At 39.0% G+C, this 15,863-nt stretch overlaps 1 protein-coding gene across 5 annotated transcripts in view; it reads right to left on the bottom strand.

Annotated features, from left to right (window-relative positions):
• Positions 1–15,847, bottom strand: part of OGDHL (oxoglutarate dehydrogenase like) — a 132,555-nt gene extending 116,708 nt beyond the window's left edge. For all 5 annotated transcript variants that reach the window (XR_003254245.1, XR_003254246.1, XR_003254247.1 and 2 more), the window contains exons 1-4: positions 15,775–15,847; positions 13,530–13,688; positions 10,968–11,202; positions 4,166–4,345 (exon numbers count right to left, since the gene is read on the bottom strand). Coding sequence is in view for 2 of the 5 variants with exons in the window: in XM_026069934.1 (XP_025925719.1) it covers positions 4,166–4,345; positions 10,968–11,174 (387 nt within the window). In the remaining 3 variants the exon portion in view is untranslated. The remainder of the gene's footprint in view (positions 1–4,165; positions 4,346–10,967; positions 11,203–13,529; positions 13,689–15,774) is intronic.
• Positions 15,848–15,863: the final 16 nt, after the last annotated feature.

Raw genomic sequence — 15,863 nt, 5'->3', positions numbered from 1 at the left:
AAAAAAAAAAAAAAAAAGAAATATTCAGTATTGGAGAAGTTCTTAAAAAAAAATAAGAATACTTGAACCCCTTTCAATAATCCTCTGTTACAATGGGTTTTTAAAAATTACTAAGTTCAACTACATATTTGAAAAAACAGTGTTTTGTTCTCCAGGTAAGAAAAATTACCTGGATCTACCATGTATTCAAAGTGGTGCAGAACTAATTAGTCTTATTCTATACTATTTTCTGAAAGCACGTTTTAGGAATATAGCTTCTTTCAATATGATAACTTTTATTACAGATGGGGAAAAAAGAAAGATAAAGCCTTTCTAACATAACACAAAGGATATGTAACATCCAAATTAGTAAATATTTAGCAGAGGTGCTAAAGTGAATTGCAACTTAATTGATCTATTTTATTTGTTAAAAGCTAATACTCAACATGGAATGCAAAGGAGCCAAACGCATGGTCAGAGGATGCACCGACTCTGACGGACCAAGCCAAAACCCTCAAGCCAGCACCGATGATGCCACCCTCTCAAAAACCACCAAAATAACACCTCAATTCATTTATTCATTTTTTAAGGTAGAGACAGAGTGCAAACAGGTATGCTTTTGAGCTGGCCTCTAGTTCAAGTTTTTGACATATTTGCAAAGACTGCAAGAAACTGATGGGACAGAGACTTCTCCAAGAACTGGTGGGACAGACTTCTCCATATTTGTGCCAAATATCAGACAAAACCCATGAGAGTTTTGCATTGAATCAGAACCTATAATTCTAATTCTGACTCTGCTGCAAATGAAAAAATATAATCATCATCAATACATCAAAACAACCACACATTTCATGGATCTCACTTGAGCATAACGCATCAGAGCGCAGGCAGCAGTCAGAAACACCATTCTTGATGAAGACATCATCTCTAGCCCATCTTCAGTAATTTATTAACATTTTACACTACAAGTTACCATCCTAGAAACATATGCTAGTACAAATGTATATAAAATCACTTCCTAACTTTATTCTGTCAGTATGAAACAAATGGGAAAGAGGGTAAAGAAGCACCCTTACCTAGCTTAAACACTAAACCTGCTTAATCTAATCAACATTATTTGACAGAAACTGGCTAGGAGCAACTCCACTTACAGCTGTGCTTGCAGAACTGAGAGAGGGGTCAGTAATCTCTGAACCTTGCTTGATTACAGCCAGAACAGTATATCCAGCCACCTGGATATACACTGGTTGCATCATATTTCCTTGTCTTCTAACAACCCCCCTTCCTTTTTTTCAATGGATACTGAAAACGGTAACAACTGCACAAAGTAGAAATCATTCTTGTGAAAACTCAGGCATGGAAAAACTTCATCAATTGCTACAAATTCAACTAACTGCAAGCACAGACTACCTGAAACTAGACTTTAAAATCATGTCTTCTGAACACAGATGCAAAAAAATGCACGTTATAAAAGAAGAGTCAAGAAATTAACTTGGAAACATCTGTGTTTAAGCTCATTTTTGTTAAGCACACAAATTTCACTGGAAATCCCTCTTTCAGTGTGCCCAGCTCCCTACATTAGAAAAAGCAATAGATTAACTGCCTTTCCAGAAAACCAGTTCAACAGACCACAAAGCAGTTTACCACAAAAACCATAAAACACTGACAGGTTTGAGAAATGAAAATTCTGCATCCTTTTCCATTCCATTCCATTATCGAAGGAAGGAAGGTCACAAATCTATTGTATCCCTTCAGTGGTGAATTTAAAGGCTATTAAATACCTTTAAAAACAGACAGTTGCCTTAGGTAAACCCCTTTCAATGTTTGTCGCAGACGCATAGGTGCCTGCCTTTTATAGAGACGTTTCTACCCTATCACTTCAGTCAAATAATGCACACTTTCAAATATAGGAAATAAAATACCAATCCCTGAACAATTTTCAAGTAAATGGTGGCAAAGCAGCCTAAGGTTCTGTGATTTTTTCTAATTCTTCAAAAAAGTTTTATAGCAAGCAAAAGTGAATGGGCTGAAGTGCTTGTTTCTTGCATAGACATTTCTAAGCAAAGTTCATGTTTTCTCTATATTCACAAATCTTTCCAGTCATTAATATCTCCCCAACAGTTAAATTATAAGGGTAAATATGTGGCTCAGTAGTGACAACATAGTGTACAGAAAAGTTAAAAATAAATAAATAAATAACTTCTTCCATTCCTCTGATCATAGCAAATAGGAGTTAACAATTCTTACAGCTGAGCAGAACAGATCTGTAGAGTCAAACTGTAGCAAACTTCTTGGGAAATTACAGTTATTTAAAAAAAGTTTAAAATGTTCATTTTAAAAATCAAACTGAAACATTTGCTCAACCCAGATCTAAATGGTTGGTTTTTGTTTCATGCACAGGGTTGTGGGTTTTTTTAACCTTTTTTTGAAATTAAGATATTAAACATGCATTTAAATAAAAATGTTAAAATTTGTTTTACATTTAGAAAACATCAAGCCAAAAACACTGTGACACTTCCAAATTCCTTTTTCTTTTAGGAAAAAAAGGAAATTAAACTTTAATTTCTTAATTCAATAAAAGGGTTAAAAAAAACTGAGTGTGAAACAAAGTCAACTTTGATAAACAATTTCTCTAGAAGAAATTCCAAGTTGACCCAAACTCAGTACTTTCAGCCTCCCAAAATTCACATTCCTCTCAATTCATCATTTCTTCTCTCTTCTTCTACCTATAAGCCTGCCAAAATCAGCATTCTCAAGAATTCACACTAACTTAGCATGAGAAGGCAAGCACATTTCCTCCTTTCTTCAAAAAGGTAGTACATTTAGAACCATAACACAAGCTTTCCCTGATTTGGATCAGGGAAAAGTTCACTGTCGAAGACAGGTAAAAGTTCACAATTCACTGCACACATCAGAACATTCATTTGATTTCACTGCTTCAGACGATATCACTATATATCCAGGACAACTCTCTTCATATGAAGCAAAATATTTTCAATAACTACTACTTAGTTTTCCACTTTGATCTCACAATTTACTGAATTAGAGACCAAAAAAAAAAAAAAAAATCTTAATACAGTCAAGTGAGCAGCAATGGCTAAGATGTGACACGTTAGGCTCCTGCACTCAGTTAACGGGCAGAAATCAATAGATTCACATTCCCTTTGCATGCCACTCTAGCTGCGTAAAGAGCTTCCATGCAAGCATGTGGAGGAGTCAAGCCGAGGTGGTGGGCACCCCAGGGCTCCAACCGTTCAGCTGAAGCGGCAGGGCCAGGTTAGGTCAGACGACCAGCATCAGTGCTGTGGGTAACCTGAACCCTCAGTTTGCCAAGCCAGAGGTGCTGACGAGGGAGTGAAGACTTAACAGGACTGAAGAAGTTTGCCAATTGATATGCACAAGAACTGATACACGCAAGGCTGTGGAACAGAAGAATTAACAAGACTGAAGTCTGCCACCTGGAATCTGCATGGACCCCCAGGGAGGGCAGAAGCGATACGGAGGTGTTGTGGTCTTGCCTGCTAGCAGGGTCTTTCCAAGCAAACAGTCTTGTGATTGTGAAACTCGCAGAGGTCAGCAAAAGCAGTGTTTGCCCAGAGCCCCAGCTGTATAAGAAGAGACTTGGAAGCTAAGAGAGTTTGAGCAGGGACGGGAATGTGACCTGACCATCCTCTCCAGTTGGACCGTGAGTATCCCCCCCTCCCTTTTTCCTGGGACGCTGGGTTAAGGTGACTCCTTGAGGCTGAGAGTCCTGTCACTAAGAGAGTGAACAAGCTAGCTTTCAAGTAGGGATAAGCAGTGCTTCCAATTAATAGCGCAGTAACCAACAGTTTTGCATTATCCTTTCTAAATTGGTAATCACATTATTTTAATGGACGTTACTAATCCAAGAGCTTGCGTGAGGAAATAAACATTCTTTTTGTTACATTACTGTCTCAGTTGTTACTATCGAACCTTCATAGCGTGACAGGCGCAATAACACTTTGGGATCCCAGTCTGAATCCAGGACCTCAGTGTTCAGACCCTGTACGGAGAACACAAGACTGTCTAGTTCAAGGTATTTAAAATCTGGAGCAAGACAAGAGACAGAAGTAAAGAACAGAAGATAAACAAGGACATAAAAAGGAAAAAAAATAGGTTGTTTGCAAAGAAGATGCCCTCCCAAAACTACCAGAAGTATACTTACTTGGTATGCTCTTATCAAAGACTGCACAGCAAGGTGATCTTCAACAAGTTTCTCAGCTTTACCCGGTGTCTGGGCTAGGCCATGGCTCTGAAGAAATGATGCCTTTCTTTCTAACTGATCTGGTAAGTGTGGGTCATACGCTTGGCCAGCATTAGCATTTCGGAAAAACAAATCCCAGGACTAGACGTGTATGGAGAAGGAAGGAAGAAAGGAAATTAATTATCTCAAAGAAAAGCTACAACCAAAACCAGCAGCTACATACACAAGCCACAGATGGTACCTCATTACATTACAGCATTAAATTTGATGGTAGCCAGCAACAGAAGAGCGTGGATACGTCCACACCTCTGTAGCAACTCCACGTTTTCATTTACACAGAACCATTTTCTTCTGCTTTCTAGTGCAGAGTTTGTTCAGGGAAAAGCTCTCCAGCATAGGTGAATACAAAGCATATTAGTATGTTATTCACCCAGCCCTTTTTAACTCTGATGTTTATTCAGGCAACCAGTAATGGGTATAACATTATGTCACTGGTAAAGATCTAGCCTACAAAATTGAAAACCTTAATAAAATGAATCCATTCCTTTAATCATATTTAAAGAACTCATGATACTTCAAGATATGCAATGAATATGGTAACTCAGAATCAGTACTGAACAGCCTTTCTTGAAGAAACRGTTTAAAAACAATTACAGTTTTGCCAAGTGAGGTGTTTGGTGTAAGATCCTTTCTTCACTAGCTCAGGTTATCTTACTATGAAAGAAATTATGTTCCTGGTTTCAGCTGCAGGTTTTAACTTTAGACAAATAAGTATTTTGGAAATTGAATCACAACAAATGAAAGATTCTTTTATTTCCACCTGCACTTTTACATAAGCCACTTCCTTCACACATGCCCAAATCCATTTTTTCTTGAACAATTTCTATTTTAATAAGGTAGCCACTGTTCCAAGCTAGAATGGCACTAAATACATTGATGCCAATAGACAGCAGCAGCAGAACAGATTTACCTTTAAATCAGCAGAGACTGGTTTGACAGGGTCCTGTCCCTTCAAACAGCAATATCTATTAAAGACCACAGTCCTCTGTGGAGGTGTTACAGTCAGTCTTTCCCAATTCTTTCATCTGGTGTTTCATCATACTGGTAATTGTGGAAGATACTTTCCCTCTGAGACAGGCCCACATGCAATACTTGTAGCAAACTGATTCATCTTATTTTAAGAATATTGCAAGGAGAAGGAAAAAGATGCAATAAAAACTTGGCTTCCAGTCCCTCTATACAAATGTTTTGTTCCTGCCAAGTTCAAGTTCTCACCTTGTCATCTACTCCAGTCAGCCACTCACAGATGTTTGCCTCTAGATGCTGATTTAGATACAGATAGTGTTAAGTCTCCCCTGCCTATCCCTCAGAAAGACCAAAGCTTTGTAACTATTCTTATCTAGTTCCTCTGATTCTGGAGCAGAAGAACTGAGCAAGTTAAATCTCACTTTCTACAGTGCATGTTATTCACCCTCACCATGTGCTGGGAACGAACAGATTTCAAGGAACCAGTTCCAGRAAAGACAATAAGTATTCCAAAGAATTGATTTTTAAAGAACTTTACTTAACATATTCATTATGAAATACAGCAAAGGAATTACAATTTTAAAAACTTATATCTGTCATGTTGATATTATATTATTTTATTTTCATTAACAAAAAGAGTCTTCCTATTGAAACTTCTGCAAGTTTTCACTAAGAGAGGGCCAACCTACGAGGGCTAAACCTTGCCCAGCTTTCCACGATTAAGTTGTGGAAGTTGGTGGGGGTTGTCTTATGGCACCTGCAGGCAGGAACCTCACCATGAGCATGAGGCCAATGTCAGAGAAACATTCCTCTAAGGCACCTCTCAACCTACAAATCTACGAAACCTGTTCTTAGGCAGAATTGATCTAAACTTTAGGCTAATGTTTATATGTGGTAAATTGAGGCAGTCGGATCATGCTTGGTGGTCAGTTCCTGCCATGCTGGTGAAGAGTTCATTCTTTCTCCCACTTATGCCTATTTCCTATATTCTTCTTCCCTTGACACCTTACCAGCCTAGCTTAGATTAGAAGCCTGCATTTATACAATATTCTGTAAGTGGTCTACAAGAACCATAACTGCATTTTCTTTGATGCTCTCTGTATACATCTTCTTACTCTAAATTAAGAACAGTATTTTTATTCTATGCCTGTACAGTACCTAATCTGACAGTTTGCAGTGCTAACTAGCAACAGCCTCTATGTGGTACAACTAAGGTTACTTAGACTGAAGGTATTATTTCTGCAGTATACAGTTACTAATTTTGATTAAACTAAGAAGTTCTCAATACACATTTGGCAAATCACCATGACAAATCTGACATTCACTTTTCATACATAATTTTAACAAAGAATATCTTTGTTTATGTTAAGGTTCCTTCCTCAATTTTTCCACAGAAAATGATGATCATAACACAACTATTCCTTTGTTGTGTCAAAAGTTTTGGATTTCGACATAAAAAAAGTTATCAGAGTACAGGCCTGAAACAGCTGAATGTGTTTTTGGACAAGCAGTCTGCTGGGACAGCTGCTAACACAACCCAAATAGATTTGCCCAACAAGCTACATGTTTAAGGAGAATAAGCATAGCACCCTTGCTTCAGGCAAACTCACAAATACAAAGAAATACCTTCAGAATGTTTACATCTGAAGATGCAGCCAGCTGGGACAGAAGGAACCCACACTATTTTTTCCTATCATATTTTTGAACGTATTGATTTGTTGAGCAGGCTTGACATTTAATCAGAGGGGAGGGAAAATACATCATTTGGCTATAGAAAATTAGTTTTTTCTAGACACACATCCATCAAAGCCTTTAAAAATTTCTGTAGTGTCTTTCAAGATTGATACCAGATTATAGTCTTCAAGTCTTGTGTATCAATGTCAGTTTTTGGCAACAGCACTTGCCATGTGACTGAACAGACAAAAGACCCACAAATCTGGAGGTTTCTCAACTAAATGAGTAAAGTTCTTTAAGAAAAGGGTAGCACCACAGGTTTGGGGTTTAGAATGGAATTATATGAAGAGGAGACTTGCAACAGATTTTTTTTTAAAATACCTCTTTGGAAAAAAAAAGAGATTAAATAAATTGACATAGTGATACATGATACATTCCTCTATTTTCTTCTTCTAGTCAGCAAATTTATTTTGTAATTAATATTGTTTTTAATTTCCGAATTAATATAATTCAACTGATTCAGCGACAATATTTTACTCTCATACAATAAACAGCACTACACATAGAAGAACAAGCAATGTATTAGTTATCTTGAAGRTTTGTTTTTTCTAGTGACATTATAATATATATCAACTATAGTGAGGACAGTAAAGCCTTAGAAAACACAAAGTGAGAATCACTACATCATTAGTTGTGAAAAAAGAAACAAAAAGCCAAAGCCAGAAAAACCCTTCTTCCAAGTACACAGAATGAGGAAGTGATTACACACTCACGGTAGAGTGGCTGCATATAGTATAACATGGTAGGCATCATGTACTCAATATCCAACCATGCAGTTTTGTAATTAATCTTGTGATAGTAATAACTGAGCCTTGTCAAGCTTCTCTGTTATGATCTATGGCCCTGACACCACACTCCGAGCAAAAATAATGATGCCTTTTTCAGAGCCCATGTCATTTTATTCTGATTGTTGTTCTGGCTACTTTAAGGAAAGGAAATACAAAAGACAAGGAAAAGCAGGAAATCATCAGGAATGGATTTACACAAAGGAATAAAAGGTCCTCTGGATACAGATATGTATTCCTAGATATACAACTGTGGTACAAAAAGAAAGGAGAGATCTATAGGACAAACACCAGTAACACTGAATGTGTTCACTTGAACATGACAGCCACATTTCAAACAGCAGCTTTTAATATGCATATATGGAAACAGATGTCCAATAAAATCTTCTGAGAGAGAAATAATTTGAGGAGGCTTGATTAATTGGAGTTTCTAAGTGAAAGTGAATAAAGTAGGATTTTAAAAGCCCAAGAACAATAAACACTTCCTCTCATCAACTAGGAGGCACATTCCCTCCAATAAGCAGGAGATATCCAAGAAGAGGAAACAGCAGGAACACAAGGAAGAAAAATATTTATTGACTTATTGTAATGTCTAAAAGCCTAACATAGATTAGATCTCTAAACCATGATGGGGCATATCGGATAATACAATAAAATACGAGTGGCCTGCAGAGAGATTGAAAATGTTAACAACCATAACTAACACCACACAAGCTGTAGGTCTCTCGTCATGATTTTCCTACATTCCCACAATTTTCTGTGGCAGAATGATGAATTCACAACTTCCTCTGGAGCCATGAAACTATGGTATGCATTTTTCTGTATATTTAAGAATACACAGGGTGACCTGAATTCTCAACACTTTTTGCTTGTTTTATTAGTATTATTTTAAAAGCCCAAGTTGAACAATTTCTGTCAGTCAAAAATCTTTCAGGAGTACTTACAGTTTTTAGCTGAAGAAAGGAGGTGGCTTTCAAGAAACTAAAAATGAAATTCTTTGGTGAATCAAAGCCAGATTAATCACAACTGCCTCCCCCCCCCACCCCCTTTTCAGACTGGAACAAACCCAATTTTTTAGGCAAGGATACTTGTGAAGCAATTCATAATTTTCATCAATCATATCCTTTTAAGCCTCATAAACCAGACACATAATGAATTCACTTCAATTCATTATGTTGGGATATGCTTAACCTGGAAAAGAATTCACACATTTCCAAAATACATCTTGAATTACTTGGGATACATTCTCTGGGCCACACACTAGTCAGCCAGCACGTCTACATTCCTCTGTCAATGCACTTCTGTTAATTTATCAGTTGCTATTCAAACTACAAATTGTATTCCCTCTTCAGAAACTGCCCCTTAACTGCGCTAGACCTGCCAGATGAATTGGACAGTCCGTCAGCAGGATTTTTACCATGTCCATTCACCTCCTAGTATCAGCAAAATAATGAGCAGGGCCAGAACACCCTGAATAACTGACCACCTTTAACAGAATTCTGTCTTCCGTCCTAGGGTGGTTGTGTCAGGAAAGTTTCCTGCCTCAGCGGAGGACACCGCTTGCCCCGAGGCCCAGCTTGCCGTGGGCACAGGAGCATCGCCTTCAGCACCGCCATCAGCTCCTGGCAGTGGCTCTCCCTTCCCTTCCCTTTCCCCTTCCCTTCCCCCTTCCCACTATCCTTGAAGGAAGTCTTCGAGCTTCCTTCCTGCAGAGATCCCGACTCTAGCAGTCCTAATCTACTGCCTTATGATTGATTTAACAGCATAACATTTATGTAATTTATTAAGGTTTATGTCCCATTAAAACAAAAATCAGACTTCACAGCAGCAAAAGTCATTCAGCTGTAAAGGGATTGAACAAGAAATTCCCTTCTTCCTAAAGGAAAGAAGGTTGTCACAAGTCCATGTAACTTAAAGAAAAAAAAAGCAAAAACAAGGTGTCGCCCCACACACTACTAATACATTAGTTCATTCCTTCAGTGCCCTTACAATAAAGGGTTAATATTGACTCGCAGAACAAACGTGCTGAGGGCTTCTCAGAAATTAATTTAATGCATTCACACAACATGCTGCCTTGCTCTACACTATTTGGAAACTTAGTTGGCAGGTACATGAAGAGAAATCAAAGACAGACAAGGTGAGAAAAGGAGCCAACCCTGGAAAAGGTCTCTTCAGTTTCAAGCTCAGGCATAACACAAAAGGCTGGGATGTACCTCTTGTGTGAATAACATGCACTCTTCAAAGTTGTCATTGTATGTATGTTGCCTTCCAACAGAATTAAATTCATACGGAAAAACAAGACCCTTATTTTGGTATCCATTTTTTCCCCTCAATGTGCATCGCTTCCTCACTCTTTAAACAGATTATCAGACTTAAAGCACCAACTTCTAAGTGACATTTTGATATACTTGCCCCAAGAATAAAGGAACACACAACAAATTTGCTAAAACAACCAGGGCACAATTTGCACTACTTCTATAGAAGATGACTGTCTTGTCTATCTTAGACTTTATTGGACTTTTCATCAACTTCTTAATATAAAAGTACCACCATAAGAGAGTCTTTATTGTCAGCAGAAAACCTGTTAGAAATAAAAAACAAGTCCATGTATTTTCCCCACAAGGAAGGATTTAGGAAATATGATTTAAAGTTAAAAAAAAAAAAAGTGCATGTAGCCTGGAGAGAGGCACTGAACAAAATACTTCTGGCTTTCTTGACAACTTCAGATTCAGTTTTAAGATTATAACTTCCTAAGGGAAGGGAACTGAACATTCATCTTCTTTAAGCAGTTTAGAAGTACCAACAAATATATATACTACTTAATTATAACATATTGTAATATGGTTATATCAGGGGATAAGTAAACCAAAATATTAAAAGCATTTTACTTCTTGGGTGTTCCTCAGGATCTAATTACTTACTTAACAGACTTCTTCAATGTCCATTCCATAGAAGAATTCTGAAAGTTACTAAGCAGCTTACTATTGCTAGTCTGGACTTCTCACTCTTTTAGCCAAGTTCACCATGCCTGTGGCTCCTCTGTACTTTTGCTTTGCTGTAACATCAGATCTTATAACAATCAATATGCAGGAAATTAGTTTCATATTTTTCATTTCATACAAAACCTTTCTCTGGACTTTTATAAAGAAAGTTAAAAATAGAAAAAATCAATTCCACTCAACCTAATAATATAATTTTCAGTGAACTTTTAGACTTACCTTATGCACACTTTTAGGGTTTTCAAGCCATGCATAATACATTTCCTCCACATAACTGGAATTACTCCCACTCAGGAACGGTTCTGAGATTCCTGATGAAACATATCGTTGGCCATGGAAAAATACCTTTCTGGCTATATCATGYTTTTCCAGAAGTTTAATGCCATGCCACTTCAGCGTAGCTGCAAACAACTTCAGATGACTCATGTCTGTTTATTAGACAGAAGATCCAAGTCTATTAATAAGACAAAAAGCAAACCTAATCAGAAAAATGGCCATTAAATTAAAGGCACTTTTCAGTCTCACAGTCAAAACTGAGGTTTATGGCTAGAGAGCTCTTTAACAAAGCTCAGGCGTAGGCATGAAGTTATCTTCAGGACAGAGGACACTCCATGATTGCCTATAGAGCCGCACTTACCACACTGGAAGTGTCGCTGATGGCCACCCCCACGTCCACAGGTTTCCACAGCAATCATGACACCCCTTGTACCACACGACCCCCAAGTCTTGCTTCCCTGGGAGTGCATGAGACTGCTAACCACTTGCTTTTCTGGAGCTCTTGGCAACTCTAACTGCTGTCTCACAGTTGAAGAAAGCAGTGGCTTTTTACAAAGCCAAAGTGGGGTAGGTTCAATGAACAGCTTCAACCTACACATGCAACGGTTGGAAAAAAGCCCACTGCCTTCATATTGACATTAGCCTTGAATCAAATAGGGTTACATTTTAGAGGAAGCTTGGTTTAATTTGTACTCTTAACTAGCAAGATTTATCTTGTCCTTCCAATGACCTCCTACTTGCTTTTTAACAAGGTGAGCAGATTCCCCATAATTTTGAACACAATCAGAAAAAAAAAGTTGAATCTTGGGAACACTGAACATCATCAGCTCTGGTGCTAGCAATGGGAATTAAAGCTCACCCTCAGAATAAAATTCACAAATGTAGCTTGCAATTAGACCTCAAAACAGTCTAACCTCAATGCTGTAAATACTACAATAGCAAAAAGAACAGCAATAGTGTGAAAAGAAATTATTAATTTTGTTTACACTTTAGAACTATCTAGGAAAGAATATAAAGGATAGGATACAAATTAAGAACAACAAAGATTCAGATTTAACTCTGTCATATATGCATTCCTCATTTGTTCTGTTACTCACCTTGAAAAGTAATTTCTTTGGTCAGATGGTAAAATGCAAATTTTTTGTTGTTTAGTTTGACTAGTTAAACAATTCCTAAAAACAAAAGTACTGAACTGCCATATTAACTTTAAAGTGTTTTAGAAACAACACTGTCAATTTAAGTCATAGATCTGATTCTATTTTACCTGTTATATGCAAAGATTCTTTTATCTCTAATAAAAGAAGCAACAGAAAAATCCTTCCCTTGTTCTCTTTCACCCAAAACATAGGCATTTAAAAAATTAGGAAATATATGATTATAAAATAGGAAACTTACCGTTACCTAAACTGGTAGGGAATAGGAAAAACTATTTTTTCATCCTGAGTTTAGAATAAATATTGGTCTTTTAAACAAACAAACAAAAAAAGGCCCTAAAGTTAGATAACTGTGATTTAACTGTTAAAAATCAGTATTACTGCATGCTCCTCTGCGGCCATCACAAAGCCATTTTTGGCATCTATTTTGAAAGCTGCTGACAGGATCACTTTCCGAGTCTCTGACTTTAACCACATCATCCCAGCAGCAAACTCTCCTCCTTTATCACACCAGATTTGCTTGTCTCCTCTTTCAAGACTTCTGCAGCCTTTCAGCTCTCATCCACTATCGTAACTGATTGCTAGCTCATAATACCAGCTGCCATCATCCATCTGTTGAATTTTCCAAACAAGCACTTGTACACATTCTCCACAGTGCCCAGGTATATGGGAAGTATTCTCCAAAGGGAGTATCACCAGAATTAGTGCATAATCCTCCTTTAAATCAACAACAACAACAAAAAAATGAACCCTCCAACCCCCTCATACACTCTTCTTTTCCTGTTTGGTGTTTTCAGGAAATTGGCAATGGTGAGACTATGTTGAACCCCCTATATATTTTGCCGATCAGCATTATTTCCTTCTCTATCTATATTCACTTGTCTTTTCTCATTTTAGAGATTCAAAGCTTATTACAACACTGATTTCCTCCTTTGTTAACACCTCATCTGTGATTAGGGCTCCCAGGCAGCTACGGAAGTACAAAAGCTGCCAGCACTATTCTGAAAGCAGATTAAGTCCTCTACAAACTCAGTGCAACTAGGGCAACGCTGGCAGAGCTAAAAATACATTGTCTATATACATTACACTCTTTAAGATATAATGGCACCAACAACACTACACATATGCATCACGGCATTTCTCACAACTGCATAAGATTTTAACGCTTTATAACAGTAAGAATTGAGATGTCACAATGGCACCTAGGACTCTATACCTAACCCCATTTCCGCTAAAAATGATTATCTAGTCTCTTACTCCACGTGAATCCCACCCTATACTTCCAAACTTCTGCACACGTACTTCAGCAGGTGGATATGAACTGCCAGCTCTTTCCTAAAGGGTTACCAACCTTTGTTTAAAGTGCTTTGCAAAGAGCTGAAGAGAATGAGAGGAACATTTATCTCAGTTTGTCACACTACAGTGGCAAGCTTCTTAAATACAGATAATTTCACATTCTCTCTTGCATAAGTTTCTTCCCTGGAGGATGTGTGATTCTTTCTTCCAGCAGCTAGAGAAGAACCAATAGGAAAATAACAACAGTTTGTCAGGGAGATTTGAAAACAGACACAAAATCTGCATAATACTTATATGGATATAATAGAAACAAAGAGCTCATAAGTGGTACCTGCTACTTCCCTCCAATTCCATTTAAATTCCAAAATAGGGTCAGGGTCACATTTCAAGTGATAACTACTAAATACATGATCTATAAAATCAGATATGGATTACTTGACTCCTGTGCAGATCTAAAGATCCTTAGTGAAGAAAACTTGTACCACAGGTATTATTTCTACCTCATGAAAAAGTAATGCCTCAACCTGCGCATATATGAAACAGAAATGGACAAAGCCACCAATGGTGTAGTTCTGGTTATATTTCAACTACAGATTAATTTCAGTCAATAAAACCAGCTTCTTCCTGGTTCTTCCTTTTGTGCTTGCAGCTCTTCAGCGCAGGTGTCAGCTGTCAGCATCAACACTAAACAAATCAAAGACCACCAGCATGATCACAGACCATTCCAGTCTACTCAGTCTTGAGACTGTCAGTCAAAAATCTGCACAAAGGACAGCAGACAGAAGTAAGAAAGAGGATTGTTCCATTCTGCTATGTTTCCTAAATCAACCTTGAAATGAAAACAGTGATTGGCAAGGAATCAAGCTCAGCTAAGAGCAACCAAAAGAAGATATTAATTAAATCTCTACCGGAGGTCAAAAATGAGAAAGAAGCAATGAACCAGAAAGAGACCCTGATAGTTAATGCACCAAAGCACCATTAAACAGTGAAAGTAAATGAAGCAGTTGAAAAAGTCTACAGCTGTTTTACAGTATTGTATATGTGTCTTGAGCCACGAGCTAGCTTTTACCTTAGCACTTTCAACTCAAGAAGCGAGCTAATGCGATGGACAGTCTTGTCAATTATTCTACCCTGTCTACCCTGGTTTTCAGGGGGTATGGAAGCATAAGAAAAAGATAACAGCAAGACACTTTTGATATCAGAAGTGTTTATCCAGCTTTTTTCAAGATCACATTAAACATAAATACATTGCAAAGTCTCACATGAATCAATATTCTCCTGGCATTGCCAGTATCCTTACTGACTTTCTTAGACACATATGAAGTCCTGCTACCAATGCTAATAAGTGCTTCTTATGCTGCGAGAAGAAGTCATCAGTAAGCCTGGTCCACGCTTCACAAAAACCTCATTTATCCACTAGCATAGCCATTTTCTCCTATATACCTGATACAACTCCCTCCTAAAGTTCTTAAGATAGAATAATTCTAATCGCAAGATAGAGTAATTGGAATAATGAAAAACGGGCAAAAGTAATAAACTAACTTCAGAAGCCTGTCATGGACAATTGAAATTTGAGCAGCATGAAGTAGTCTTAGCAAATAAGGCTGCTTCAGGAACATACACCTACACACTAAATGTTTCTTTTCCTTCCAGCAGAAGTGCCATACTATATAAAGATGCATAATTTTCCACCCAAAAAGGTGAACTGGAGGAAGTTTACAAGCTGTGCATTCACCACAGTTCATCGTAAGCCTTAGCAATGGAGCCAGCTCTACGGAATGAAACTACCTGATATAAGACTCTTGCTTTCCTTAAAGAAAAAAAAAAAAAGAAAAAAAAAAGAAAGGGAGAGAGAGATGGAGGGAGGGAGGCGGGTGGCAGGGAGGTGACGTGTTTCAGGGGGTGACGCAGCGCTAACCTCACCACAGCCTCGGCTATCAAGAAACTCCCGAAGCGCGGGGGAAACCTGGCGGGCAGTAGGGGTCATTCGTACCCTGCCGCCCCCCGCCTCGGACCGGGGACACCCGGCAAACCTGGTCGCTTCGGCGCCCCGCTCACCGGCCGAGAGAAGAGGCCGGCGCAGGCGGGGCCGCCCGACGCCCCCGCCGCGCCGGGGCTGCGCCGCCGCCAGGCCCGCCCGCCCCTCCGCGCCTGCCGCTCTCCCGCCCGCCGCCAGGGTGACAGACCCGCGGGGCGGGGGGCCCTAGCCCGCCTGGCACAGCGCCGCCACCGCCGCCCGGGGACAGGCCGCGACGGGGAGGGAAGGGGGGGGGCAGGGGAGCCGGGCGGGGGACCGTTACCTGCGTCACGTGAGGCGCGCGCGCCGCAACGGCCGCGGCGCCCGGTGCGCACGCTGAGGTCACGGGCGGGGCGGGGCCGCGGGGCGCTG

Source organism: Apteryx rowi, unplaced genomic scaffold (genome assembly GCF_003343035.1).
Source record: "Apteryx rowi isolate R43461 unplaced genomic scaffold, aptRow1 scaffold_30, whole genome shotgun sequence".
Lineage (NCBI taxonomy): Eukaryota > Metazoa > Chordata > Aves > Apterygiformes > Apterygidae > Apteryx > Apteryx rowi.
Note: the sequence above shows the minus strand (reverse complement) of the source record. Positions and strands in the feature narration are given on the sequence as shown.